The 27,963-nt window shown below is 43.1% G+C and overlaps 1 protein-coding gene across 1 annotated transcript; it reads right to left on the bottom strand.

Annotated features, from left to right (window-relative positions):
* LOC311518077 (interleukin-5 receptor subunit alpha-like) lies at positions 1–27,963 on the bottom strand (the record flags this gene model as incomplete). Its single annotated transcript, XM_084623521.1, has 13 exons — positions 27,951–27,963; positions 27,713–27,866; positions 26,385–26,513; positions 19,896–20,044; positions 19,591–19,738; positions 18,478–18,586; positions 18,209–18,396; positions 16,735–16,871; positions 10,813–10,957; positions 4,534–4,633; positions 3,665–3,755; positions 649–718; positions 1–92 (listed from the first exon to the last, which is right to left on the bottom strand). The coding sequence occupies exons 3-13, from the start codon at positions 26,455–26,457 to the stop codon at positions 1–3; spliced, it is 1,302 nt and encodes a 433-aa protein (XP_084479647.1). The 5' UTR covers positions 26,458–26,513; positions 27,713–27,866; positions 27,951–27,963.

A 27,963-nucleotide genomic window follows, 5' to 3' on the forward strand; every position in this document is an offset into this window, starting at 1 on the left:
TCAATAGTTAATCCCCTTGTGTTGGTTCTTTTCCAGAGGGACCAATATGATCTCAGAGTGCATGTTCACTTCACTCGTGTTGAAACATAGCTCTGTTGAGTAAAATTGTATTACACACAAATGCATTCACTCAGTGGTGTAGCAAACGTGATCAGATTCTGCATTCTGTTACATTTGTGCAAACCACACGTCATGTGCAGGTTGGGACAGATTACTGGAACAAAGTGGGAAACAGAGACTACATTGTTAGACTCTCAGTCCACTCCTTGCCCCAGCCAACTCACTCTCTGAATCCCAATATGATCTGTGGTCTGCTCCTGGGGCAGTGTAACTATGCAACATGGGCTTGTGGCACAGTCACACTCTAGCCCCAAGATAATAAATATTATCTTATTTCAGGGGTTAGGCTCATTTGTGGATGAGACAGGCTGGGTCTGGGCAAGTCTCTCTAGGCATCTTGACACTAATAGTCATTTTTCTGTGTCCCACTCTCGTCTCTATACAGAACCATGGTTTCATATAAAGGATCTGCCAAGTACTCTTTATTCCATATACCAATCTCCCTCTTCTGTCAGCACTATCAACATTCACCCCTGCCATTTGTTGTCACCAGCAGGTCAGTAGACACATGTGTTTCCTTGGACCTACCTGTGACAGGTGTGCTCAGATCGCTGATAAACAGCATGTCGGGAATTTGGGGAACCAGGCCATACTCCTGCTGTGTTAATAATATACAACATTAGTAACTGCTTGTTTGGATCTTCCATTCACATAATGAATAAACAAGGTTGCTGAAGTAAAAAGAGGCTCTGTGCCTCTGAAAAAAACCTCTTACAGATGCCAGGGGAACGCTTAACATAGACACGACCACCATGGCTTGGTCCTTACAGTTTGGCAAGCCACAGTGAACTGCTGTACAGAAATATCAGTTTAATTTGCACTGTTTTATTGAGGAAAGCAATAAGGCAATGCCCTTTTTGGCTGAGAAAAGGTGGCAAACGAGTTTGGCCAATCACAGAAGGAAGTGGAGACCGATATTGTTTCTTAAGGAGAGAAGGCTCATCTTCCCCTGAGTTCTGGCTGGGTTTTTCATCTCCTGAAAGAGATGGTGGTGTGACCTTTTTCGCAGTTACTCTTCAGGAGCACAAAATGGACAAAGCTTTCTGAGAGGCTGCCCAAGACTATGTATCAAAATCCCACAGAAACTAAGGACTGTTGTTGGATCATATTAAAGAAGTTCTGTATTAAAATCACAAATGAGTTTGATTCCCCATAGTTTAAATTCCAGGGTATTACTAATTAAGAGGTCTTTTGGGTTTTGGGACTGTTTCTCTCCCTCTCTGTGTGAAACTTGCAAGCTGCTAAGTGTGTTAGCACATTCTAAGACAGAGTCTGTTCTCAAAGCAATTCTTTGAAACAACAACTACTCACACAGAGAGAGACTCAAAGCAATACTCTGTAACAACAGAAATAGCACCCAGAGACTCCCCGCCCTTTTGTTGTCGTCATCTCGCTTTGTTAAAAATTGTGATTAAAATAGAGATAGAGGATGTATGTGGCTGGGTGCTTGGTGTGGATAATAACTGAATGATCAGGTTTCAGAGTAGCAGCCATGTTAGTTTGTAGTCGTAAAAAGAAAAGGACTTGTGGCACCTTAGAGACTAACAAATTTATTTGAGCATAAGCTTTCGTGAGCTACAGCTCACTTCATCGGATGCATTCAGTGGAAAATACAGTGGGGAGATTTATATACATAGAGAACATGAAACAATGGGTGTTACCATACACACTGTAACCAGAGTGATCACTTAAGGTAAGCTATTACCAGCAGGAGAGCGGGGGAGAAAAGAACCTTTTGTAGTGATAATCAAGGTGGCCCATTTCCAGCAGTTGACAAGAACGTCTGAGGAACGGTGGGGGTGGGGGATAAACATGGGGAAATAGTTTTATTTGTGTAATGACCCATCCACTCCCAGTCTCTATTCAAGCCTAAGTTAATTGTATCCAGTTTGCAATCAGTGGATACAATTAACTTAGTTAGAGACTGGGAGTGGATGGGTCATTACACAAAATAAAACTATTTCCCCATGTTTATCCCCACCCACCCACCCACCACTACTGTTCCTCAGACCTTCTTGTCAAGTGCTGGAAATGGCCCACCTTGATTATCACTACAAAGAGTTCCCCCCTCCCCAGCTCTCCTGCTGGTAATAGCTCACCTTAAGTGATCACTCTGGTTACAGTGTGTATGGTAACACTCATTGTTTCATGTTCTCTATGTATATAAATCTCCCCACTATATTTTCCACTGAATGCATCCGATGAAGTGAGCTGTAGCTCACGAAAGCTTATGCTCAAATAAATGTGAATGATCAGGGAGGTGCCAGCCTAAGAATCCAATGTCCATCGGCTGAAGAAGGTGTCAAGTGGAAATAACCTGAGGACCCCCGGAGGGCAGACTGGAATCCACCCTACAGCCTCAAGGATGGGAGAACCAAAGAACAAGATAACATCTGGCAGCACGGAGCCGTCAGGAATGTGCCATCTGCTGATTGATTCAGCAACAGCATGATGAAGCAATTCCCATAGACTGGCAAAGGAATAAATTCCTATAAAAATGGACTCTAGAAAGTGAGAACTTTGGGGTCTGATTCTGCAAACCGACTTCCAGGAGCATCAGATGAGCATCTGACAAGGCCCTGCTCCCTCCTTATGTCCAGGCCACCTGGCCAGTGGCTTGGCATGAGCAACTCTAAGGCTTGTAGCTATGATAACAACCTTGCAGAACCTGTGTGTGTGTGTGTGTATGAATGAATGTGTGAATAAATATGAAATTGAATGGAATGTTATAGCTATAACTAACTGCTTACTATGATTCTTTCTCTATTGACAATAAATGTGGCATTTTGCCTTTTCCCCTTTAATAAGATCCTGCTGGTTTTTATTTTATCAGTATAAAACTGTCACAAATCTCACCACCTTATGCTGTAAGCACAAGGTGCATTTCTTTGACCTTATAAAAAAATCCCAAATGAAGCGCTCCACTCCACACACTGCTCCTTCTGGGGAGAGGAATGGAAAACAAACATGTGACAGATGTTAGTCATCTTGCTCAATGCACTACTGGAAGGTGTTCAGATACTACAGTGCTGGGCGTAGTATAAGAACCTATCTGGAATGGAATGGAATCCAATAGAAGAACGAGGATCCCGTGGAGTTGTCAAGGACAGGTGTTATTAGTGGATAGGGAGGAGGAGATCCACATATTAACATCTTCTTTCAACAGCATCTCAAAAGGAGAACGGTAGGGGTACACACTCCTATATACCACATACACCCGGCCACCCAGCTAGGAGATGGTCATGATTGTCCTGGAGGCACAATCACTCTCCGAGTTCCTCTGGAGCACAGGGGTTCTGCACTGGCACCAATGCAAATGACTGCCCCAATTTTTTCTCCAGCTCAAACATACACAAACACTGAATTAAAGGTGTGGAAAATTCCATCCCAGCAACTCCATGGGCTAGAGACACAAGAATGCTCCGGAATATTTCTTTGCTATTATTTGCCCAGCTGACTAAATTTCTTCAGCCATACCATCCTGACCCTGTATGTGCAACATACATAGCACTGTACTGGAGGAAAAGGTCAGCATGTACTGTACCTGACACAGAGCAGCATCAGAAGCTAACCAGATTCTGATTCTGTTTGAAGGGTGTGGGATAGGTGTGCGTATAGGATCAATGCATTTATACCTATAAGAGAGAGAGAGAGATGAAAACACAGGGTTGTTATTGCTATTAAATGTCTGCAGGAGCAGATTGTTCATGCCAGGGTATTTTTGTCTTGTTTGTGAGCATGTGTAAAATAACATGTTAAGTAAACCAGCAGTATATACAGAGAGGAAGCATCAGTCTAAAGGCAACAAGGTCTATTGCTCTGAGGATAGGACAAGGTATCAGGAATGTATAAGTTCTAACCCTGGCTCTGTCCGTGGCTTGCCCTGCTGTGTGGCCTTGGGCAAGTCACTGGAGGCTTGATCCTACCAGCTGTGCCTGCTGAAAGATGCTGAATGCTGTCTGTTATCCAACAAGGATATAAAGGTCACAGAAAAAGGTCAACTTCTTCTAGCACTGATCAAGTGACTGTTAGCAAAGGAAAAACAACATTGTCCCAAAAGCTTGTCTACCTGCATCTCTCTACTTCACTAGAGAACTTCTACCTAGCACTTTCCCAGGTTCCCCTCCAGCCAGGCTTCTTGCTACAGCTTTTAAGGAACAGTACACATATGTTCCCAGTATCCCCAGAGAAGTCAGCAGCTGTTATGGGCTCTCAGCCTCTCATCAGATTAGTCTTCAGAATTATAGCCCCCTAATTCACAATGACCTGATTATTCTAAGTATAATGACCCCCCCTATGAAAAGGAAGATCTGTTTTTGGTAGAACACTGATTCATCAAAGTGTTTGTGTATCCTCAGAAAGACAACTCCCCCTTTCCTTCCCCATCTGCCCCTCCCAAAAAATGTAAATTACCTTCTACAAAGAAATATCAGCAATCCTCCAGTGAAGATCATGGAGGGAAACAAAATTAGTATGAGCAGCTTCCAGGTGTTCATTTTATTATCTTTATATTCTTAAAAAGAAGAGGGAAAGTTAGTTTTAGTAAAGTGAAGAGAATATAGAATCCTGAAAAGGTACAACCATAAATGGTTGCATTATACACTTTAGGGCAGGGGTGGGCAAACCTTTTGGCCCAAGGGACACATCCGGGTATGGAAATTGTATGACAGGCCATGTATGCTCACTAAATTGGGGTTGAGGTGTGGGAGGGGGTGAGGGCTCTGGCTGGGGGTGCGGGCTCTGGGGTGGGGCCAGAAATGAGGAGTTCAGCATGGGGGAGGGGTCTCCGGGCTGGGGCAGCGGGGCGTGGGGTGCGGGGGAGATGAGGGCTCTAGCTGGGGGTGCGGACTCTGGGGTGAAGCTGGGGATGAGTGGTTTGGGGTATAGGAGGGTGCTCTGGGCTGAGACCAAGGGGTCGGAGGGCAGAAGGGGCCTCAGGGCTGGGGCAGGGGTTTGGGACATGCAGGGATGAGGGTTCTGGCTGGGGGTGCGGGCTCTGGGGTGGGGCTAGGGATGAGGGGTTTGGGGTGGAGGAGGGTGCTCTGGGCTGGGACTGAGGGGTTCGTAGGGCGGGAGGGGGATCAGAGCTGGGGCAGAGGGTTGGGGCACAGGGGGGTGGCTCAGGAGTGCAGGCTCCAGGTGGCGCTTACCTCAAGCGGCTCCCAGAAGCAGCGGCATGTCCCCCCTCTGGCTCCTATGCAGAGGTGCGGCCAGGTGGCTGTGCTGCACATTGCCCTATCCACAGGCACTGCCCCTGCAACTTCCATTCTCCACAGTTCCCGACCAATGGGAGCTGTGGGGGTGGCGCTTGGGGTGGGGCAGCATGCAGAGTGGAGTCTTCTGGCTGCCCCTATGTGTTAGAGCCGGAGTGGGGACATGCCGCTGCTTCTAAGAGCCATGCAGAGCAGCCCCCAACCCTGCTCCTCGATGGAGCGACAGAGCGGGGCAAGCCCCAGACCTTTCTCCCTAGCGGGAGCTCAAGGGCCAGATTAAAATGGCTGGCACACAGTTTGCCCATCCCTGCTCTATGGCCTCGTTTCTATGAATTATTGAATCAAATGATATTATGGTCCTTTCTGCAATGCTGTAAGTCCAAAGATAACACTTCTTTGAGATTTTATGAGAGGTAGCGGATAGAGCATTGGAGTGGAATGAGGGAAACCTTGGGTGTATTCCTAGTTCTGCCACTGACTGGCTGGGTGACCTTGGGCAAGTCACTTTGCCACACTGTGCCTCAGTTTTTCCATCTGCAAAATGGGGATAATGATACTGAACTCTTTTGTAAAGCACTTTGAGATCTTTGAGATGAAATGTGCTATACATGAGGTAGCTGTTAATTTATTATTATTATTAATTATTATAGTTTCCAGAAGTATTACTGTTATGCTGCTATTCTATGCACAATAGAATTATGGTAGGGGCATCTGCTTTTGAGGTAAATATTCTACAGGTTCAGGTTTTATAGCACAGAACTTGTTCATACATTATGTAGTTCATTCAGTGTGGTTTATATTGGGTACATTTTAACCTTGTGACTATAAAGTTGTTCCAATTCTTTGCACTCAAAGCTGAAACCATGCAAAACGTGCCTGAATCAAGGTTCCTTGTGCATTCAAAACTGAGTCCCAGACTCAGCAAAAAGTGACATTACATTTCTGATTAGATTGTAAAATCTTTAGGGCAGAAATTGTTTTCATGTGTGTTTATACAAGACCTATTGCACTAAGCACTGCCACAATACAAATAATAATAACCATCTTTGAGTGGAGCCTAGCTGATTTCATGGATGTGGGCTGAGGAGGCCATATTTGAATGTGGATTAGTTTTAAATTAGGGTTGAGGCTCAAAACTGAACCAAAGCTTAGGTTCGGATTCCTTTGAACAACACACTTCACAGAATGTAACTCAAAATGGCAGAAACCAGATAAGGTTAGCAATCAAGTTTTTCATCATTTTGTGCTACCATCAGGCGAGATGTGTAACTGGTTTTAGATCCAACCCAGATCAATTTCAGAGCATGAAGGGCTTGAATATGGGCTTCCAGTTTGAACTTATCTATATCTATTTCATATGGTTTTACTGTGAAATCAGGAGAAACTAAGGGTATGTCTACACTACGAAATTAGGTCGAATTTATAGAAGTCATTTTTTTAGAAATCAGTTTTATATATTCGAGTGCGTGTGTCCCCACAGAAAATGCTCTAAGTGCATTAAGTGCATTGACTCGGCGGAGTGCTTCCACAGTACCGAGGCTAGAGTCGACTTCCAGAGTGTTGCACTGCGGGTAACTATCCCACAGTTCCCGCAGTCTCCGCTGCCCATTGGAATTCTGGGTTGAGATCCCAATGCCTGATGGGGCTAAAACATTGTCATTGGTCGTTCTGGGTACATATCGTCAGGCCCCCGTTCCCTCCCTCTCTCCGTGAAAGCAAGGGCAGACAATCGTTTAGCGCCTTTTTTCCTGAGTTACTTGTGCAGACGCCGTACCACGGCAAGCATGGAGCCTGCTCAGCTCACTGTCACCGTATGTCTCCGGGGTGCTGGCAGATGTGGTACTGCATTGCTACACAGTAGCAGCAACCCATTGCCTTGTGGCAGCAGACGATGCAGTAGGACTGGCAGCCGTCATCGTCATGTCCGAGGTGCTCCTGGTCACCTGTGTGAGGTCGATCAGGAGCGCCTGGGCAGACATGGGCGCAGGGACTAAATTTGGAGTGACTTGATCAAGTCATTCTCTTTAGTCCTGCAGTCAGTCCTATTGAACCATCTTATGGTGAGCAGGCAGGTGATACGGATTGCTAGCAGTCCTATTGCATCATCTTCTGCTGGGCAGGCAAGAGATGAGGATGGCTAGCAGTCCTATTGTACCATCTTCTGCCGAGCAGCCATGAGATGTAGATGGCATGCAGTCCTTCTTCACCGTCTGCTGCCAGCCAAAGATGTAAAAGATAGATGGAGTGTATCAAAACAAGAAATAGACCAGATTTGTACTCATTTGCAAACCCGCCCCACGTCTAGGGGACTCATTCCTCTAGGTCACACTGCAGTCACTCACAGAGAAGGTGCAGCGAGATAAATCTAACCATGTATCAATCAGAGGCCAGACTAACCTCCTTGTTTCAATAAGAACAATAACTTAGGTGCACCATTTCTTATTGGAACCCTCCGTGAAGTCCTGCCTGAAATACTCCTTGATGTAAAGCCACCCCCTTTGTTGATTTTAGCTCCCTGTAAGCCAACCCTGTAAGCTGTGTCGTCAGTTGCCCCTCCCTGCGTCAGAGCAATGGCAAACAATTGTGCATCTGAGTTGAGAGTGCTGTCCAGAGCACTCACAATGGAGCACTCTGGGATAGCTCCCGGAGGCCAATACCGTTGAATTGTGTCCACAGCACCCCAAATTCGACTCGGCAAGGACGATTTAAGCGCTAATCCACTTGTCAGGGGTGGAGTAAGGAAATCGATTTTAAGAGCAGACATTTCCCTGCCCTCCAGGGCCCTGGTTCAGGAAGGTCTCAGACAGGCTGAAGTCAGGGACTGCTTCAGGTGAGGCACGTGTTTAAGTACTGTGCTCAATAGAGATCTAGGGATGGGTAAAGGAAGGCTGTGCTCCTGGCAATCTCCCCACCCTAGCACACAAACCTTGCAAACTCTTGAGGGAAGGAAGGGAAAAAGAGGACCAGAAGTACTTGCACCGCTACAGACTAGGGACTGAATGGCTAGGCAGCAGTTCTGCGGAAAAGGACCTAGGGGTGACAGTGGACGAGAAGCTGGATATGAGTCAGCAGTGTGCCCTTGTTGCCAAGAAGGCCAATGGCATTTTGGGATGTATAAGTAGGGGCATAGTGAGCAGATCGAGGGACGTGATCGTTCCCCTCTATTCGACATTGGTGAGGCCTCATCTGGAGTACTGTGTCCAGTTTTGGGCCCCACACTACAAGAAGGATGTGGATAAATTGGAGAGAGTCCAGCGAAGGGCAACAAAAATGATTAGGGGTCTAGAACACATGACTTATGAGGAGAGGCTGAGGGAACTGGGATTGTTTAGCCTGCAGAAGAGAAGAATGAGGGGGGATTTGATAGCTGCTTTCAACTACCTGAAAGGGGGTTCCAAAGAGGATGGCTCTAGACTGTTCTCAATGGTAGCAGATGACAGAACGAGGAGTAATGGTCTCAAGTTGCAGTGGGGGAGGTTTAGATTGGATATTAGGAAAAACTTTTTCACTAAGAGGGTGGTGAAACACTGGAATGCGTTACCTAGGGAGGTGGTAGAATCTCCTTCCTTAGAGGTTTTTAAGGTCAGGCTTGACAAAGCCCTGGCTGGGATGATTTAACTGGGAATTGGTCCTGCTTCGAGCAGGGTGTTGGACTAGATGACCTTCTGGGGTCCCTTCCAACCCTGATATTCTATGATTCTATGCAGGGTGGAGTGCAGGAAGGGGGATCTGGTGAACTGGCTTTTGAGGGGGAGGAAGCAGTGGAACATATTCCCCAAATATCCAAGGATACTGTCACTGGATATGGTTAATTCTAAGATCCTGTGCTCATCCCAGGGGTGTAGCATGAGTTTACGGTAAACCATGTCTGCTTTTAACATAGTCACCTTTGCAATTTCTTTTAGATTTGTTCATATCTGAACAGCAGGAAACCAACGACTACTCATATTAGGGAACTCTGCTATTCAATTTTTGTTTCTTTTTTCTTAGTGGCTATGGGTGGAGGGTGAATAAACCCATTTTCTCTTCTCAAAGGATCAAGTCTTGTTTACATATTTTACATCCCCTGAGCCATCCCTGATTCATGTCCAAGCTGAAGACGATGCCTGGGTTACAGGGCTGAGTGACTGGCAGGATGGTGATGTTGTCCATAGTGATCAAGGAAGGAGGCAGCAGGAAGGGTTTGGGAGGAAAGATTAGCCATGGTAAGCTTTAGCTGATGGCTAGATGTTCACGAGAAGATGTCAGAAAGACAGGCAAAGATTTTCATTTGGACAGGAGTCAGGTCTGGGGCACACAGGTAGATCTGTGAGTCACCAGCACAGGGATGGTAGTTGAATTTGTGTTTGTGGATGAGATTGGGCAGAGCTAAGGTGGAAAGATGGAGAAGAAAAGGGGACCAAGGACAGAGCCCTGTAGAAGCCCCACAGAAAGCTGGAGGGCAGATGAGGAGGATCCTCTGAAGGACACACTGAAGAAATGATTAGATATGTGTAAGATTTTGTGCGCAGGCACACACATACACACAAATATATATATTTCCATATATATGCATATAGGGCTAAGTGCTCTGTTGCTCTGTGGCCCCTTTACACCAGTCTAACACCATCAAGATACCAGAAAGGCAGCAGATTCTCTCATCAGGAATACCCCAGCATAGGGGTTTCCCTGGGTGGCAAGGAGGTGGCATAACCCTGGCATAGTGGGTGTAGGCAAGTGTCCGTGTGCTCCAGTTCTGCTTGGCTGTTGCAATGTCCCCTGGGGGCCATGGGCAAGGAAGTATAAATTGGACAGCTCCGGAATGTGGAGAGATGAAAAGGTGGCACAAACCTAATTTCTACTTCTTCCAATTTCTAGCTCTGCCAGAATGAAAAATTGTCCCCATGATCTATTAACAGGGCTGAATATATTAGGCCAACTCTTTTGAGGGCAACATAGCTGCTTTGCATTTGTGCCATTGATGGATTTTGTTCATCGGGCTAGTGCTTCTGTTCTCAGAAAGATCACTCCAGTTCAGAAGGAAGTTCTCCAGTAATGCGCAGCCAATAAAGAGGCCACTAAGATAGCTCCATGCTTTAGGGTAAGGGATTTGACTGGAGGAAAGGAGTCAGGTCTGGGATGGTCCTATACTGTGCTAACCCCCAGTCGAAGTTTTCCCTCTTGGAACAAGTAGCAGCCAGCCAAGAGAACAGCCCTGCACACAGTGGCCCCAGGATCAGGGGAGTGTGATCTTTGGGGGCAAGGACTGTCTTTCTGTCCTGTGTTTGTACAGTGCCTAGCACAAAGTGGTCCTGGTCCATGACTAGGGCTCCTAGGCATTTCACTCCATCTTTGCACCCCTTCTCTCAACCTGCACTGCATGTAGTCTGGCTGACCCCCAAGACGTGGTCCCGTATTCCTATTTGTTCTGGCATTGCCTTTTGGCAGCTAAAGTTCTTCCCTTTTATATATTATGAGTCATAGAAGTCTGGTAACTTACCATCATTAATAAAAACTGGTTCACTCCATTCACTCCAAATCTTGTTACTTATACATGTTATTTTCTTTGCTCTGACTTGAACAACATATTGTTTTGCTGGATCATGAACTGGATGCACATATTCCTCTTCAGACACATCTACAGGCTAGCACAGGTTTTGTTTTAGTGATTTAGCAATACAACTCAGAAACATATAATACTAGAGATCTCAAATGTCATTGTCTCTCTTTCAAACCTAATATAGATGTATTTTTAGTGACAGTGATTATGGTAAATCACAGTCTGATTGCTAGCTGGGGTATATGAAAAGTCAGATTCCAAAACAAAAGGGCAAAGCCTGGGAGCTGATAAGGTGAGAAGCTACAGAACAGGAGAATGTTAATACACAAAAAGCAATGACTCCTTGTTGATTTTCAATTAGAGTGAGCCTGGAAACCATATTAAGGCCAAGCTCTTTTGTTTTTGTTTTTGTTAGTGTTTGTTTTGGCTTGATTTTGTCACAGAATTGTATTTGTTTCCCTAAAGAAATAGCCTACATTTTCAAAAATAACTAGCAATTCTGGGTGCCACAATTTTGGGGTAACTAACCTTAAAATGGACTTCAGAGTGGGTGTTCAGCATTTGTGAAAGTCAGGGCTCATTAAGGTCTCTCAAGTTGGACACTGAAAAATTGAGGCACCTAAAATAATTAGTCATTTATGAAAATTCAGGCCGACTATCATACATGTGCAATAATACATGGTTTACAAGAGGCAGAAAAAAAGGAGGGGAGGGGACTGTTACTGACAAGGAGAATCAATAGTGGAAGAAAGATACAAAGGAATAAACTAAGAGGCAGAGAGCTGTGCAGGGAAGTTGTGATAACCTAAGCAATGAGGTCTGGAATCATTATAATTTTGCAAGGCAAAATGACTCCAGTGGTGTTAACTCCAAACGTTAATATGCTACTTTTTATAAAAGCAACTAAAACATCTCCAGGGAGGAGGGGGAGAGGAGAAGGGGAGGGTTCAAAGGCACGGCAGTTAGGTGACCAAGAATATCTTATTGCCCTTATATAAATCCATGGTACACCCACATCTTGAATACTGTGTACAGATGTGGCCTCCTCATCTCAAAAAAGATATACTGGCGTTAGAAAAGTTTCAGAAAAGGGCAACTAAAATGATTAGGGGTTTGGAACAGGTCCCATATGAGGAGAGATTAAAGAGGCTAGGACTCTTCAGCTTGGAAAAAAGAAGACTAAGGGGGGCTATGATAGAGGTCTATAAAATCATGAGTGGTGTGGAGAAAGTGAATAAGGAAAAGTTATTTACTTGTTCCCATAATATAAGAACTAGGGGCCACCAAATGAAATCAATGGGCAGCAGGTTTAAAACAGATAAAAGGAAGTTCTTCTTCACACAGCGCACAGTCAACCTGTGGAACTTCTTGCCTGAGGAGGTTGTGAAGGCTAGGACTATAACAGGGTTTAAAAGAGAACTGGATAAATTCATGGAGGTTAAGTCCATTAATGGCTATTAGCCAGGATGGGTAAGGAATGGTGTCCCTAGCCTGTTTGTCAGAGGGTGGAAATGGATGGCAGGAGAGAGATCACTTGATCATTACCTGTTAGGTTCACTCCCTCTGGGGCACCTGGCATTGGCCACTGTCGGTAGACAGGATACTGGGCTGGATGGACCTTTGGTCTGACCCAGTATGGCCATTCTTATGCTCTTATGTTGGGGAAGCAAGTGAGGTGCCGGCTACACTACACCTTTAAAAAGATTTAGCGTGCTGTCTTCTCGGCATGGGCTGGTGCACAGCATAGGTGTGACCTGTGTACCATGTGACTTTACTCTCCTCCTGTAAATCCTTTCTGACCTCCATCTCAACCTTCGGTCCAGGAATGCCAAAAATGTTAATATGCTACTTTTTATAAAAGCAACTAAAACATCTCAGGTGGGATGGGGGACGGGGCATGTTCAAAGGCACACACGGCACTTAGGTGACCAACTCCCACCGACTTTGAATGGAAGTTAAGCACCTAACTGTCCTTTGGGCTTTGACAAATGTTCCTCTAAAATACCAAACTTAGCCTGTGTAACAACCTTTCACTGATATGACCTTCATCCTTCTCTGCCCCCATCTCCAGGCTTTATTCATTGTTGTCCTTTGTTGTATGATACTTAGATTAGATCCTGACAGTGTGCTTTGTGTGAGCCCTCCTTATGCACAGAGCTAGTCACATGCTGACTTCAGCAAAGGCTACAGGTGCTCAACACCTCACACAGCGTCCTTGTGTTTAAGTGTCTAAATACAGACTTTGCTAAAACCTAACTTTTTGCATTGAATTTGAAAATGCTGAGCAATGCACGTGTCTATTTTGAAGAGGAAAAGTACAGTTCTAATAGTGCATGTGGGTTACAAAGGCAACAATATGCAACTAGCACACTTCCACTTTACATTGTGATTTTCAAAGAATGGGTAGATATCAATTTAGTAGGGCTGTCAAGCGATTCAAAAATTAATCATGATTAATCGTGCTGTTAACAATAGAGTACTATTTATTTAAATATTTTTGGAAGTTTTTGACATTTTCAAATATAGTGATTTCAATTACAACACAGAATACAAAATGTACACTGCTCACTTTATATTTATTTTTATTACCAATATTTGCACTGTAAAAAACAAACAAAAATATTTTTCAGTTCACCTCATACAAGTACTGTAGTGCAATCTCTTTATCATGAAATTTGAACTTACAAATGTAGAATTAGGTACAAAAAAAAACTGCATTCAAAAATAAAACAATGTAAAACTTTAGAGCCTACAAGTCCACTCAGCCCTACTTCTTGGTCAGCCAATCGCTCAGACAAACAAGATTGGTTACAATTTGCAGCAGATAATTCTGCCTGCTTTTTGTCACCTGAAAGTGAGACAGGTGTTTGCATGGCACTGTTGTAGCTGGCATTGCAAGATATTTACATGCCAGATGTGCTAAAAATTCATATGTCCCTTCAAGCTTCAACCACCATTCCAGAGGACATGCTTCCATGCTGATGACGGATTCTGCCTGATAACGATCCAAAGTGGTGCAGACTGTCACATGTTCATTTTCATCATCTGAGTCAGATGCCGCCAGCAGAAGGTTGATTTTCTTTTTTGGTGGTTTGGGTTCTGTAGTTTCCGCATCAGAGTGTTGCTCTTTTAAGACTTCTAAAAGCATGCTCCCCACCTCGACCCTCTCAGATTTTGGAAGGCACTTGAGATTCTTAAACCTTGGGTCGGGTGTTGTAGCTATTTTTAGAAATCTCACATCGGTACCTTCTTTGCGTTTTGTCAAATCTACTGTGAACGTGTCCTTAAAACAAACATGTGCTGGGTCCTCATCCGAGACTGCTGTAACATGAAATATATGGCAGAATGCGGGTAAAACAGAGCAGGAGACATACAATTCTACCCCCAAGGAGTACAGTCACAAATTTAATTGATGCATTATTTTTTTAACAAGCATCATCAGCATGGAAGCATGTCCTCTGTAATGGTGGCTGAAGCATGAAGGGGCACATGAATCTTTAGCTTATCTGGCAGGTAAATATCTTGCAACACCGCCTACAAAAGTGCCATGTGAACACCTGTTCTCACTTTCAGGTGACATTGTAAATAAGAAGCAGGCAGCAGTATCTCCTGTCAATGTAAATAAACTTGTTTGTCTTAGCAACTGGCAGAATAAGAAGTAGGACTGAGTGGACTTGTAGGCTTTAAAGTTTTACCCTGTTTTGTTTTTGAGTGCAGTTATGTAACCAAAAAAATCTTCATTTGTAAGTTACACTTTCACAATAAAGAGATTGCACTTCAGTACTTGTATGAGGTGAACTGAAAAATACTATTTCTTTTGTTTATCATTTTTACAGTGCAAATATTTGTAATAAAAAAACAATATAAAGTGAGCACTGTGCACTTTGTATTCTGTGTTGTAATTGAAATCAATATTGAAATGTAGAAAAACATCCAAAAATATGTAATGAATTTCAATTCATATTCTATTGTTATAACTGCGATTAATAATCGCAATTAATTTTTGTGAGTTAATTGAAAGTAATTGACAGCCCTACAATTTAGCTGTCCAGATAAATTGACCATAACTTTTCAGCTCAGCTGCTTACATTTTATAGTGTCAGGTGCTTTAAAAAAAAACTAAGGCAGATGAGGTCCATCTCTAAAATAAATATTACAAAATATTAATATTACACTGTATTCATTAGTACAACTAATTTAGATGCTTGAGCTATATAGGGAAGCTTTTTCAAATCTTCATAGCACTCATGAAAAACCAACACTGGATGTTTTATTGTAGGAATTTTGCCATCACGTACAAATTATGGCATTTGAAATACACAGGTTACAATCTCAGTCCTGCGAAGACCTACATATGTATTTTATGCAGGTGAATACTGCCATTGAGTTCAATGTGCGTAACATTAAGTGCATGAGTAAATCCTTGCAGGACTGGGGACTAAATACATATTTTGAGAGTGAACTACATATCTAGTTTTATTTTTCCAATACATTTTTATTTTGAAGGGAGAAAAATGTCTGATGGAAAGTTGGCAAGTCTTAATTAAATTCATGCTGAAATTTTTATATTCAACTAATTTCCTATTAAAATGCAACATTGTGCTTTAAGGCCCCAATTCAAGAAAGCACCTAAACACATCTTTAAGTGCTTTTCTGAGTAAGGATGTTTCCTTCTTGGTGTCCATAAATACTCCAGTCCATTGTCCAGAGTTTTCCAATGTTATTGTAATCCTAGGTTATAGCTTATATTGGACCCAGCTCACCAGTAGCTCAGTGCAGGGTGCTCTCTCTATTCTGAGCACAGACAAAATTCAGAATTCCCACAACTTGCTTCTTGTGCACATGGAGTTCTGTCTACACTCAGCTTTGGAAGCATGAATTGTGGAGGCCATTCTCTGTTTTTAACTTCCAGTGTCTTTTGTTTCAAAACATATCTATATCTATATGAATTTAAAACTATAGCAAGAACTACAAAAAACACATTTAGCAGACATTCTTAAGGGAAGATAAGCATAAGGCCTAGAGTTTAGGATATGTACTCTTTCACAATTTCGACTAAATGCTGCAATTATGACAACACTTGCATGCATATAACACCCCTCATACACACAAGTACTCAAAATGCCTATGCCAATGCCTATGGAGATCTGTTACTTCTATTCACCAGTTTCAGAGATACTGAAACTCTAAATGAAATTTAGGAAAGGAGTACAATAAAATAGCAAATCTTTAATTTGACCAGGACATACCCATCCTTTTGCAAAACATATCACAAGCTCTTAAATAACAAGTGAGCCTTCATCTCAGAAACAACCTCTCTAACACCCTAGTATTTGCTAAGGAAGTTTTGATCAGCAATGACTCAGAAGTAGAACTGCTCAAAATTTTTCAGCACAAAGATTCAGAGTCAAACTGGTCTTTTCAATCGACATTTCTCATGGAAATTTGTCAGTATTGTTGATTATTTTTTTCATTTTTCACAAAATAATGAATGCCAATATTTTTAAAATTGAAAATGTTGAGATGGTTATGGACATTTTTCTTTTACCAAAAAATCTGCTGTTTAGTAAATGAAAAACGTCAGTAATCGTTTTATAGTGTTTTCAGTAAAAAACAAAACAAAACAAATGAAAACCTGATTCCTTTCAAAATGAAGAAAACTTTCTACATCTTCATGAAAATAGGTTTTCACTTTTTGACCAGCTGTACTGAGAAGAAAGGATGGTAAATGCTAGGTCATTTGCTGCAGGGCTTGGAATTTCTCAGAAGTTCAACCAAGACTTGATTCTGTTTAACCTGAGCGGGGAATTAGTTGGTATAGAGCTGAGGTTATATTGGTTAAGAAGTATTACCATATATTACCTCTAGATCTGTAATTTTCACTTGGTATGTAAAGCAATTTTTTTTTGCTGAACCAATAGTAGGTGGTGGTTTCCAGTTAATTTTAACACTTCTGTTTTCAAGTGATACAGACACATTGATTGGAGGGTTCAGTTTCTCTGACAATAAACAAAAACAGACTATTTCACATTCTTTCAGCAAGCAGGCATGTGAATGGAATACAGTATACTGGCAGACTGCAGCTTCTGTTTGGCAGTTTCAGTCAAAGTATGCTGTCCGCATTTTGGTTAGGTAATCGCAATAGTCTAGTGTAGCTTAAAGCTAAACCAAAATGTAGTGCTGCACAAGTTTTCCTAGGGTCTGAACAAAGAGTTCACACCAGAAATACGTTTGAAGGTCCACATAATGATCTCAGTTACCGTGTAAATCTGAGGTGATGCCAGTAAATCCCAGTGATGTAAATCAGTGTAAATGAATTCAGAATCTGAGTCAGAGTGTAGATGAGAGTAAACATGGTGGGCCATCTTCTGAAATAAGTTATAGTGGTGTAAATCTGGACTGCCTGCGACAATATTTCTGTTGCTCGGATATCAATGGAGTTCATAAATTCATAGAGTTTAAGGCCTCTAGAGGGACCATCAGATCATCTAGAGTTATTCCAGATTTATGGCAGTGTAACTGAGGTTTGACTACAACCCTTTAGGTTCATAATGTAAAAGGGTGGCTACGTATTTATTGTAACTGAGATGTGAACTAGAACCAACCAGGAAAATACCCAGACTTTTTATGAGAAGCTTTCCCCCCTCCTCCCCAGGTTTAATCCATAGAAGTAAATGAATAAGAAATTTATCGGATCAGCCATAATTATCATCAGAGTTACAAATAGCACTCACTGAAACTCTTCAACTAAAACATTTTGCATAAAAGGTTTCAATGAAAATTCATTTTAAAAAATGAATATTGCCAATAAGTATAGTTTAAAATCTTCCTTTTTTAACTAAACACCAACATGAAAATTTTGAGGATTTGGTTTTTAGTTTTTGTTTTTATTTCCCCTTTTGTGGTGGCAAAAAAGCGGGGAAAGAAATAAAAAGGATTAAAATGGGGGGAAAGCGGGGATAGGGGAAGAAATTAGGAGAAATGAAAACTTCAAAAACACAAATGTTCTATAAAAATCTTCATGAAATGTTCTAAATAAACTAAAAATCATTACTTTTCAAATTGTGCAGGACACAAACGATTTTGAAACATTTGATTTTTTTTTTCACAAAACAATCATTACCATTTTTCGAACAGCCCGAATTACAAAGTGATTTGTATAAGAGATTCTTTGGTTTGTGAGCTTTATGTCAAACTCCTACAAATGTCAATGCATTATAGAAACAGAATATACCCCTTTGAATGCAGTGAGTCGTGCTTTTTTCCCCCTCTCCCCTGCAGGAAATCACAAGCAATTGAACATTTCACAATGCTAGGCAATAATGAAAACACCTACCTAGACTTTGAGGTGTAAATTTTTTGTAATAGGAACGGTTTTCTGAACTGTTGCCGAGTTCCTTTACCGTGATATTAAATCTGATTTTATTAGCTTGATTAAAATACACTTCTTTCATGTGACATCCAATGTTTTTGTTCTTTGCGTTTGTTAAATAGAGTTGGCATTGAAACTCTTCTCTGCTGTGCCTGTAGGAAGCAAACAGAAGTAATGTAAAGCTCGGGTGATTTTTTAATATTATTTTGTGCTTGTTTTAACAGGATCCTTACCTGTAGGAAAGAAAATACTGAGCATCCTCAGGAGCTTCTGTTTTAATGTCCCAGGTACAATTTAAATGGGAAATGTTATATATGATGCATGAGAAATTTTGGATATATACTGCAACCAAAAAAGAAAGCAAGAAAGAAAAGAGAAGGATATTAGCATGTTGCTTGCTTTACATTGATCCTTGAAATGACTGGTGCCAGTACAAATCCAGGAGAGAGACAGAGAGGGATCCACGTTTTTAGAACTGAGTTAAAGGATGTGTCTGCCTTTGCCTTATAGGGCATTGGGAACATTTCTATTCCTATTGCCAGAGGTCCCTTTGGAGGCATTTGCAGAAACACTCAAAAATTCCTATTGCAGTCGCTTAAGGAGCCCACCTGGGATTCCCCAGCAACCATGTGCTATGGGACTTCCATAATCCATTCAGTTGCTAGGGAAGTCCAAGAGGATCGAGGGGTGCTTCTATGTCTGAGTCAATAGAGTAGAGGTGGTCATTTTGTAACTGTAGTTTGCTTCCACCCATCTCTCCCATAATGCCTATAGCATGGGGTTGTATCCCTGACTATCTTGGCTATGAGCTATTGATGGAGGGGAGGGATATCTCAGCAGTTTGAGCATTGGCCAGCGAAACCCAGGGTTATGAGTTCAATCCTTAAGGGGGCCATTTAGGGATCTGAGGCAAAAATTAGGGATTGGTCCTGCTTTGAGCAGGGGGTTGGACTAGATGATCTCCTGAGATTCCTTCCAACCCTGATATTCTATGAACTTTTCTAACTTTTTTATTAACCCAGTTATATTTTCGGCCTTCACGAATTCCACAGGTTGACTGTGCATCGTGTGAAGAAGTGCTTCCTTTTGTTTGTTTTAAACCTGCTGCCTATTCATTTTATTGGGTGACTGCTGATTCTTATGTTATGTGAAGGGGTGAATAACACTTCCCTATTTACACCAATCATGATTTTATAGACCTCTGTCATTATCCTTCCTTAGAAATGCATACCAAAAAATAGCCAGCACAAGAAAGAGCTATTAGCCAGGACTTCAGAACTGGTGGATCTCTAACTTTTTTATCAGACATTTTTAATATCCTAACACTATGCAGAAAACTGGCTGACCTGGAGGTGCGTTGTAAGTAAATTCAGTCCAGTTACTCTCCTTTATAATGTCTTCTGTTTCTTTTGAAAGAAGCTGTGTTTTAACTTTAGCATGGAAACCAGAGTGTAACCCAAGTCTTATCATCTTTTCCTTTTCTTGAAGTCTTTCCTGGAAGAAGAAAACATGGAACTGCATTATAATGAAGAGTTCTATGCAATAGCCAATTAGTAGTGGTATTAGAGGAAAGGTCTGCAAATGACAGCCAATAAATAAGGGGCATTATCTTATTTTACCAAAACTATGTGTAAAGTGTGTTGTGACTTACTGTTATTTCCTTAGCTGTATTGAACTTATAAATCAAAATATATTTCACATAATATGTCTCCATTTCTTCTGTAATGTTACTGTTCCAGGAGAGAATAACTCCAAACTCATGTTTAACAATGTGCAGATCACTGGGTGCCATAATAGAAGCTGTAAATACAGTAAGATGAATGATAATTATTACTGTATAATAGGTGGGGCTGATGGTACAGCCCATTCTTGCGGTTGCCCAACACTTCTTATTCTAAGACCCTGTTTTCAGTTGCTTCTAACTTTACCAGAATTGAACTGTGTACGTTGAAATTTTTCATGTCCAGTGTTTGCCTAAAGCTGAAGTGTTCTGCCATTTCTGAGAAAAAGCCTAGCAAAGAATTCATTGTATGATCTGCATTAAACAGTCTTGAGAACTTTTATTTGAAATACTATTGAGTGCTAATGCTTTGGAACAGGGACCTGACATTTGGCAGGCAGGGTGGCCTTTGTGACAGATTTGCCTTTTGCTGTCCTCATGAAAATCCATCCAAATCTAGACAATTTATAAGCCTTTTGAAAAACTGCAGTTTGCAAAGGTTCAGTTGAGCGTTCTTAGATTTTAGCTGCTAAAGTACCCAAAGATTCTTTCCACACTGAGCAAGCTCCAGCCCTGTGCAATTTCGGCGCTAAACTGCTGCAGGCTGTGCAAGGTCTGGACACTAGAACTGAGAGAAGAGAGCTTGTCTCTCCTGTGCTCTCAGTGCCCCATCTGCTGGGCCAAAGCAGCCTGGAGGAGAAAGCAGTCTGAATCAAATTCAGATGGGATGAGAGCAGTGGTATAGCTAAGATAGGAAAACTGGGTGGGCCCCAGCTTTTGGGTGGGCAAGCAACGATGGGGGGTGAGGGGAGAGGGACAGGAGGGATGGGGGCCCTGGTAGGGGGGGTCAGGAAGGATCAGGGGCACAGGTGCCCTGGGGAATGGGGCAAGGAAGGAAGGAGGGATGGGAGGCCCGCTTCCCCCCACCCCCGCTTACTGCTCAGCAGGCACCCAGGGCAGACAGGCTGCAGAGCATGCCCATAGGGTAGAGGAGGGTCCCACTGGGGCTTGAGTCTGCCAACCCCTCCCAACCCCGGCTCAGTATCTGTCAGCCCAGCCTTGTGCCCCTCCTGCCTGTGCGTGCACAGCTGCCCTGGTCTCCGGCCCCAGTGCTCAATGCTAGCCCCACCCAGACCCGCCCCCATGAAGCACAACGCCCGTGGGGCTAGCGCTGGGGCCAGAAACCAGGGCAGCAGTGTGCAGTGCCGGCAGGATGGGGAAGCGGCCAGGCTCACAGACACTGAGCCAGGGTCGGGAATCCCAGCCTGTAGATTTGGGGGGCTCTGGTCCCAATTTGGGAAGGCCTGGATGCTAAGTGTGTGATCTGCAGCCACTCAGGCCCACCCAGGGCTATGCTCCTGGATGAGAGCCAAACCTCTGGGTGGGAGGTAGCACGGCAGAATAGATTTGGACAAGGATCTTGTAAGGGGGCAGCAGACTTGGACTAAAGGCTCGTGGTGGGGAAGAGGAAAACTGGGACTGGAAGTTAGAGTTGAGGGGTGACTGGGATTCCTGAGCTAGAAGACTAACTCTTGGAACTGTTGGGAGAGGAAATTGGAAGTGGATGTGCAGGCGGCAAACTTAATCATAGGCAATGCTATAAACCCCACCAATATTAATAACAGACAAAAACCTACATTAAAAGAACATTATTAAGGATGCAAGGAAAAGCACTCCAAAATTCATCATCAACATCATCATCATCACTCCCATAACCACATTGGTTGTTGGGCCACCATCACTGATGAGCAATCAACCGATTGTCTCCACCCCTAACGATAGTGTGTCAGTGCTTGAGTCTCCGCAAAGTCCATTCCTGTCCACTCTTCTATGCTGTCAATCCATCTCTTCTTCTGTCTACCTCTTCTTCTCTTCCCCTGTACTGTCCCTTGGAGGATGATCTTGGATAAGCCAGATGATCTTGTTACATGGCCATACCACTTCAGCTTGTGCTTTTTCACAGTCGTCAGGAGGTCTTCATATGACCCAGCGCATTGGGTGATGATGTTGCAGACCTCTTCATTAGTGACATGGTCGAAGTAGGAGATGCCCAGGATTTTACGGACGTGTCTTACCTCTACTTCCTGTATTTTCTGTTCAAGTTCTGACATAAGGGTCCATGTCTCCCACGCATACAGAAAAATGGAGATGACCAATGTGTGCAGCAGTTTCAGTTTGGATTCCAGGGAGATGTTCTTATTCCTCCAAATTGGCTTTAGCTTTGCCACTGCTGCTGTTGTTTGCACAGTTCTTGACAGAATTTCTGTCTTGGATCCTTCATCAATGATGATTGCCCCCAAATACCTGAACTGTTTCACTGTCTCCCTCTCTTGTCCACTGACAGTGATATGTGAGCTGATCCTGTCACGTTTGTTTGTCAGCAGCTTGATTTCATCTGCACTGATTTCCATGCCATATTTTGCAGAGGTTTCATCCAATCGTTTCACAAGGTTGGTAAGTTCATCCTTACTGCCTGCCAGGCCGTCAGTGTCATCAGCAAACTGAAGATTTGAGATTGACCACCACCCAATTCTGAATGTGCATATGTGATCTTCTACGGCATCAGTCATTATGCACTCCAAGAAGATGTTGAATAGTGTGGGTAAAAAAAGGCAGCCTTCCTAGACTCCAACAGTGGTGCAAAATCACTCTCCTGTTGACGAGAACTGCACTGCTGGCCTTGGCCTACAGTTGTTTAATGGTAAGAATCTGGGCTGTCTAAGACAATAGGATTTCCATTTGTCTGGCAGTTGCATAGATCAGAGTGGTACTTTGTCCACCTATTGATGATGTCCCTTTCTTCTGTAAGACTGTTTCATTCTTTGTCTTGAATTGCGTTAGCTTTGGTCCCTCTTTCCTTCATCAGATCTTTTACAATCTGGAAGGCTCGTTTGCTATTTTTATTATTGATACGCTCTTCAATTTTAGAGCATTCTTTTTCAATCCATATCTCCTTGGCCACCTTCATTCCTTTCTTGATCTTTCTGCCAATTGCTCTGTATTTATCAGCTCCCTTAGTGCTGTTCTTGTTTCTCTTAAGTTCTCTTCTAATGTTGCACATTTATAATATTTCATTTGTGACCCATGGTTTTGTCGTCTTACAATGTTTCCCAAGGATGTCCATTGCTGCTTCATTCATTAGAGCAGTGGTTCCCAAACTTGGGACGCCGCTTACTCAGGGAAAGCCCCTGGCGGACCGGGCCGGTGTGTTTACCTGCTGCGCCCGCAGGTTCGGCTGATGGCGGCTCCCACTGGCCGCGGTTCGCCACTGCAGGCCAATGGGGGCTGCGGGCTGAGGGACGTACCAGCCGCCGCTTCCCGCAGCCCCCATTGGCCTGGAGCAGCGAACCGTGGCCAGTGGGAGCCACAAACGGCTGAACCTGCAAACATGGCAGGTAAACAAACTGGCCCGGTCTGCCAGGGGCTTTCCCTGCACAAGCGGCGGAACAAGTTTGGGAATCACTGCATTACAGCATTGAAATTGTTGGTGATTGTTTCTATGTCTTCCTCTAAAGCAAGCAGTGGGGCAAATTTTCCACTGACCATTGCTTGGAATGACTCTGCAATGTTCTGGTCTCTGAGTCTTGCTAAGTCAAACTTGGTTCTGGTGAACTTTGGCCTGATGATTTTCCTTAGCCGCAGCCAAAAATTTAGCATCACAAGGTCATGATCACTTCCAATATCAGTACCGGGGAAACTCCTTGTTTTAGCTCTGTTAATCCCAGAACTAAATCGGTTTTGCACCATGATGTAGTCGAACTGGCTGTGATGTAGACCATTAGGTGTGTACCACGTTGATCGTCTGGCTGCTTTATGTGCTCCTAATGTGTTTGCAAGAACCAGATTGTTATAGCTGGTAAACTGCAAAAGTCTCAATCCTCTCTCATTGGTTACTGCATTACAGAAAGGGCCACAATAATCTCGCTAATTTGCCTGTGCGTCAGAACCCACCATAGGCGCCAACTTCCCCTCTGCCATGGGGGTGCTTGACACTCCCCCACCCCTGGCCCCGCCCCTTCCCCCCCTCACCCTGCCCCAATTCCACCCCCTTTCCCCAAGTTCCTGCCCCTGCCCCTCCCCTTTACCGCCTCCTCCCTGGAGAGCACCACGTCCCCACTCCTCCCCCTCCCTCCTGGAAAGTCCTAAGCACCGCCAAATAGCTGTTAGGCAGCGGGCTGGAAGTGCTGGGAGGGGGAGGAGCAGGCACACAGCGGGCTTGGGGGAGGAGGAGGTGGGGGCGGGGGGAACTTGGCTCCCAGTGGGTGCGGAGCGGCTACTAATTTTTCTCCCTTGGGTGCTCCAGCCCGGCAGCAGCCAGGGAGTCGGCGCCTATGATACCCACTTTACCATTCCAATCTCCCTATACAATCAGGATATCTTTCTTGTCTACCTTATCAGTGATGCTTGGAGCTGATCGTAAAAATCTTCAATTTGCTCATCATCATAGTCTGTTGTCGGGCTGTAGACTCGTACCACTGTGATATTAAATGGTACTGCCTTTAGAAGGATGGAAATAAACCTGCTGGACACTGGACGGAATCCTAATACTGAATTCTTGATATCTTTATGCACAAGAAATCCTATGCCGCTTACATGTTTGTCCTCTCCACTCTAATAGAGTACATGGCCTTCTTCCATTAGTACCTCTCCAAAGTTCTTCCATCTGACCTCAGAGATTCCTAGGAGGTGCCAGGTGTATTATTCCATTTCATACATAAGTTCTTCCAACTTCACTATTTGTCTCAATGTCCTTACATTCCATGTGGCTATGGTGATGTTATCTCTTCCAGGGATTCTCTTTGTTGGGGTTACACCAGTAGTATACTTGTTGCGTCCGCTCTGGTGGATGGCGCGGTCATTATTAACCCGGTCTGTGATCAATCTGGTATAGACATGGTTGACTTGCTCATCATATGGTGTGTCTTGGGCAAATTTCTAACCTGGCAGAGTCCATCCCTCTCCAGGCAGCCCCCTTTTAGTTTCAGGACATGCAGGAGGACATGCAGAAGACCTATTCTGTCCCCGGACCCACAGGAGAAATTAGGAAATGGCACAATTGCGGCTGCCTATTGTCAAGGCTGATTCCCCACTCTGGCATTTCAAGTGCAGAAGGTGGGGGCCTGCAAGTAGTCTAAAAACTAATATTTGCCACTCCAGGCTTGTATTAAACTCCCAAGGTTACAGTTTTTCTCTGACCTTGGCTGTGTAGATGCTGCCACCACCTAAATGCAAAACCCATTGGAATCCAGGAAGGCGCACTTGAGAATTCCTTTGTTTGGGGTACCCTCAAGTCCTTTCACACACACCCCCAACCCAGGGAAGAGCTGAGAAAGAAACCAGCTGTTGCCACCAGCTAATTAAAAAAACATGGGCACAAACCTTTTAGGACACCAAAAATCCAATCCTGTTTTTTAAAAATTTAAATTGTATTAAAAACAAAAAGAAAGAAAATACATCTGGGTCTTAGGCTTTTACTATATTTAAAAATCCCACTTACAAAAATTAAACATCAAAAATAACCTTCTTGAGGTCCAGCTTAAAGATTACAAGCAAAACAGAAGCATTTGGGGCTAGCACAGAGGAACCCACAAGCTTTACAAAATAAAAGAAATTAACCTAATCGCGTCTTTCTAGACATTTCTGATCTACTTACATATCTGGGTTTCCAAATATGCAATTTCTAGGTATGATTCTGACGATTTTCATACCTGGCCTTCAGCTTCTCACAGCATAACTGCTGCCCTGTTCCCCTCTTCCCCAGAGAACAACAGACACAAAGGGAAAGTTTTTCCCCAATTTTAAAAAGTTCTAGCCTTCCCATTGGCTCTTTTGGTCAGGTGCCCACTTCCTTCCTTTACCTGTGGACTTTTTTTTAATCCTTTACAGGTAAAGCAAGTAGAGAACAAATACTAACAGGGATTTTATAGCTAACTGGCTGGCTGGGTGTCCATAAAAAGGAGATCCCTCCGCCCCCTTCATTTATCACACCTAGATTAAGACCCATTGTGTGTATGCATTGTGATACAACCTTTAATTATATGATCACATATTATTTTTCCCATAGGACCCCTGACACTTTCAGTGCACCTTTCCTATCCAACCACATCCTATCCGACAACAGCATTTTAAAATGTTTTCTCTGAAAAAGTGAGCATTTCACTACAGAAATAACCTGGACATGTAAAGTGCCAAATTTGGGAACTAAATTCAATCCTTAAAAGGTGAAACATTAATGTAAGAGACTCCCCTCTTCTCAAAACAAAACTGCAGATGTCAGTGATTGCAACCTGTCACTACTTGCATGGGATCAAATTCAAAACCAATCCCTAAAGACTTGGGAGTGTGGATACATACCAGAACTTTATCAGACTGCTTTCAATTTCATCTTCTTTGTATCATTTTAAATGTCACAAAACTTACCAGTTATTGCTGGTTCTCCATTTGCCAGGCTAACAGAAATCATCTCATACCAGGTAAGGCTAAGCAGAAGCATGATTGAAGGAGTAATTGTAGCATGTGCCCTTAGAAATGCTTCAGTTCTGTTTGAGGCTGAAAAGACAGTTAGGACATGACCGTTATTTTCAAGCTGTGGAAAAAAGACTTTTAACACTTTAAGTGGTTTCTTAAATAGACATAAACCACTAATACAAAATGTCATTCTGAACTTTGTTGTAAAAGAAATAACACTCCCAATTCTCAGGTCTGTTTGAGCTCTATTTAGTGCAAGTGGTGGTGGTAGTGGGGAGAGGCAAGCCATTGTATGCCACCCGTGTTCAACACCTGCTGATCCTCAGGGCTACCAAGGGCTGAACCAGTGCCCAGCGCAAGTTAGAGCAGCTCTGAGGTTTTCTGGGTTCGTGCAGAGCACATCTGGTGAAACAAGGAAGCAGGCACTCTGTGTCGGAATATGAAAGTAACGGATCTCAGGAGTTCTGACAGCTATATGGTTTAAAGCAGTTATTCAAGAGACAATATTAAGATAGTCTCTTAAACTATGTGTGTGTGAGAGAGACAGTTTACTCTGTGTGGGAACTCTGATTATTTTGCTGGAGGACACACAGAAATTAGGAAAAGAGGATAACATTTTAAACAGCAGCATTTTTAAATGTTTTCTCTGAAAAAGTGAGTATTTCACTACAGAAATAACCTGGGCATGTCAAGTGCCAAATCTGGGAACTAAATTCAATCCTTAAAAGGTGAAACATGGAGATTTTATTACTTCTTTAAAGGCAAAGCTCAAAGCCATTTAAATTGCAGCATCACTACCAACATCTGCAGAATTAGAACATGACTAGAACTTGCACTGTATTTAAGGTTGAGGACAAAGGTTTTTCTAACACTACTTGCAGTGATATCATATTATGCTATGTAATGTTCTGAAATATTTAGGAACAATTAAATAACCAACATAGATAACGTTACAGTTTTAAGATGTGGGCTCATACGATTTAAAATAGCAACTCTTAGTCACGTGTATTTTCAAAGTTATACTTGACATTGTGGCAGGACATTTTCCAGCCTGGGAGCCTGCTTATCACTTGGGATTTGGCCCAAGCACCTCCATAAGATACCGCAGTCCTAGAGAGGTCATGTTTTGAGGCTATGTATTGACAGCCTGAGGAATTAATGTAAGAGACTCCCCTCTTCTCAAGACAAAACTGCAGATGTCAATGATTACAACCTGTCACTACTTGCATAGGATCAAATTCAAAACCAATCCCTAAAGACTTGGGAGTGTGGATACATACCAGAACTTTATCAGACTGCTTTGAGATTCATCTTCTTTGAGACCCCAATAGTCACAGTCGTTACCATCTCTTCCCTTGACTTCATTGGAAGAGAAAGTTTTCAAACCACTCTGTATCTTGCTATCAGCTCTTGTCTTTAAAGAAACGTCCAGGCCTTAAATGAAATTAAATTAATCAACACCAACTGTAGTTTCAAAAATAAAAACTCTAATCCTAGGAAAGATTGTACAGCACTTACTACAGCCTCATGC

The sequence above is a fragment of the Lepidochelys olivacea genome (genome assembly GCF_965140295.1).
Source record: "Lepidochelys olivacea isolate rLepOli2 genome assembly, chromosome: 1".
Lineage (NCBI taxonomy): Eukaryota > Metazoa > Chordata > Testudines > Cheloniidae > Lepidochelys > Lepidochelys olivacea.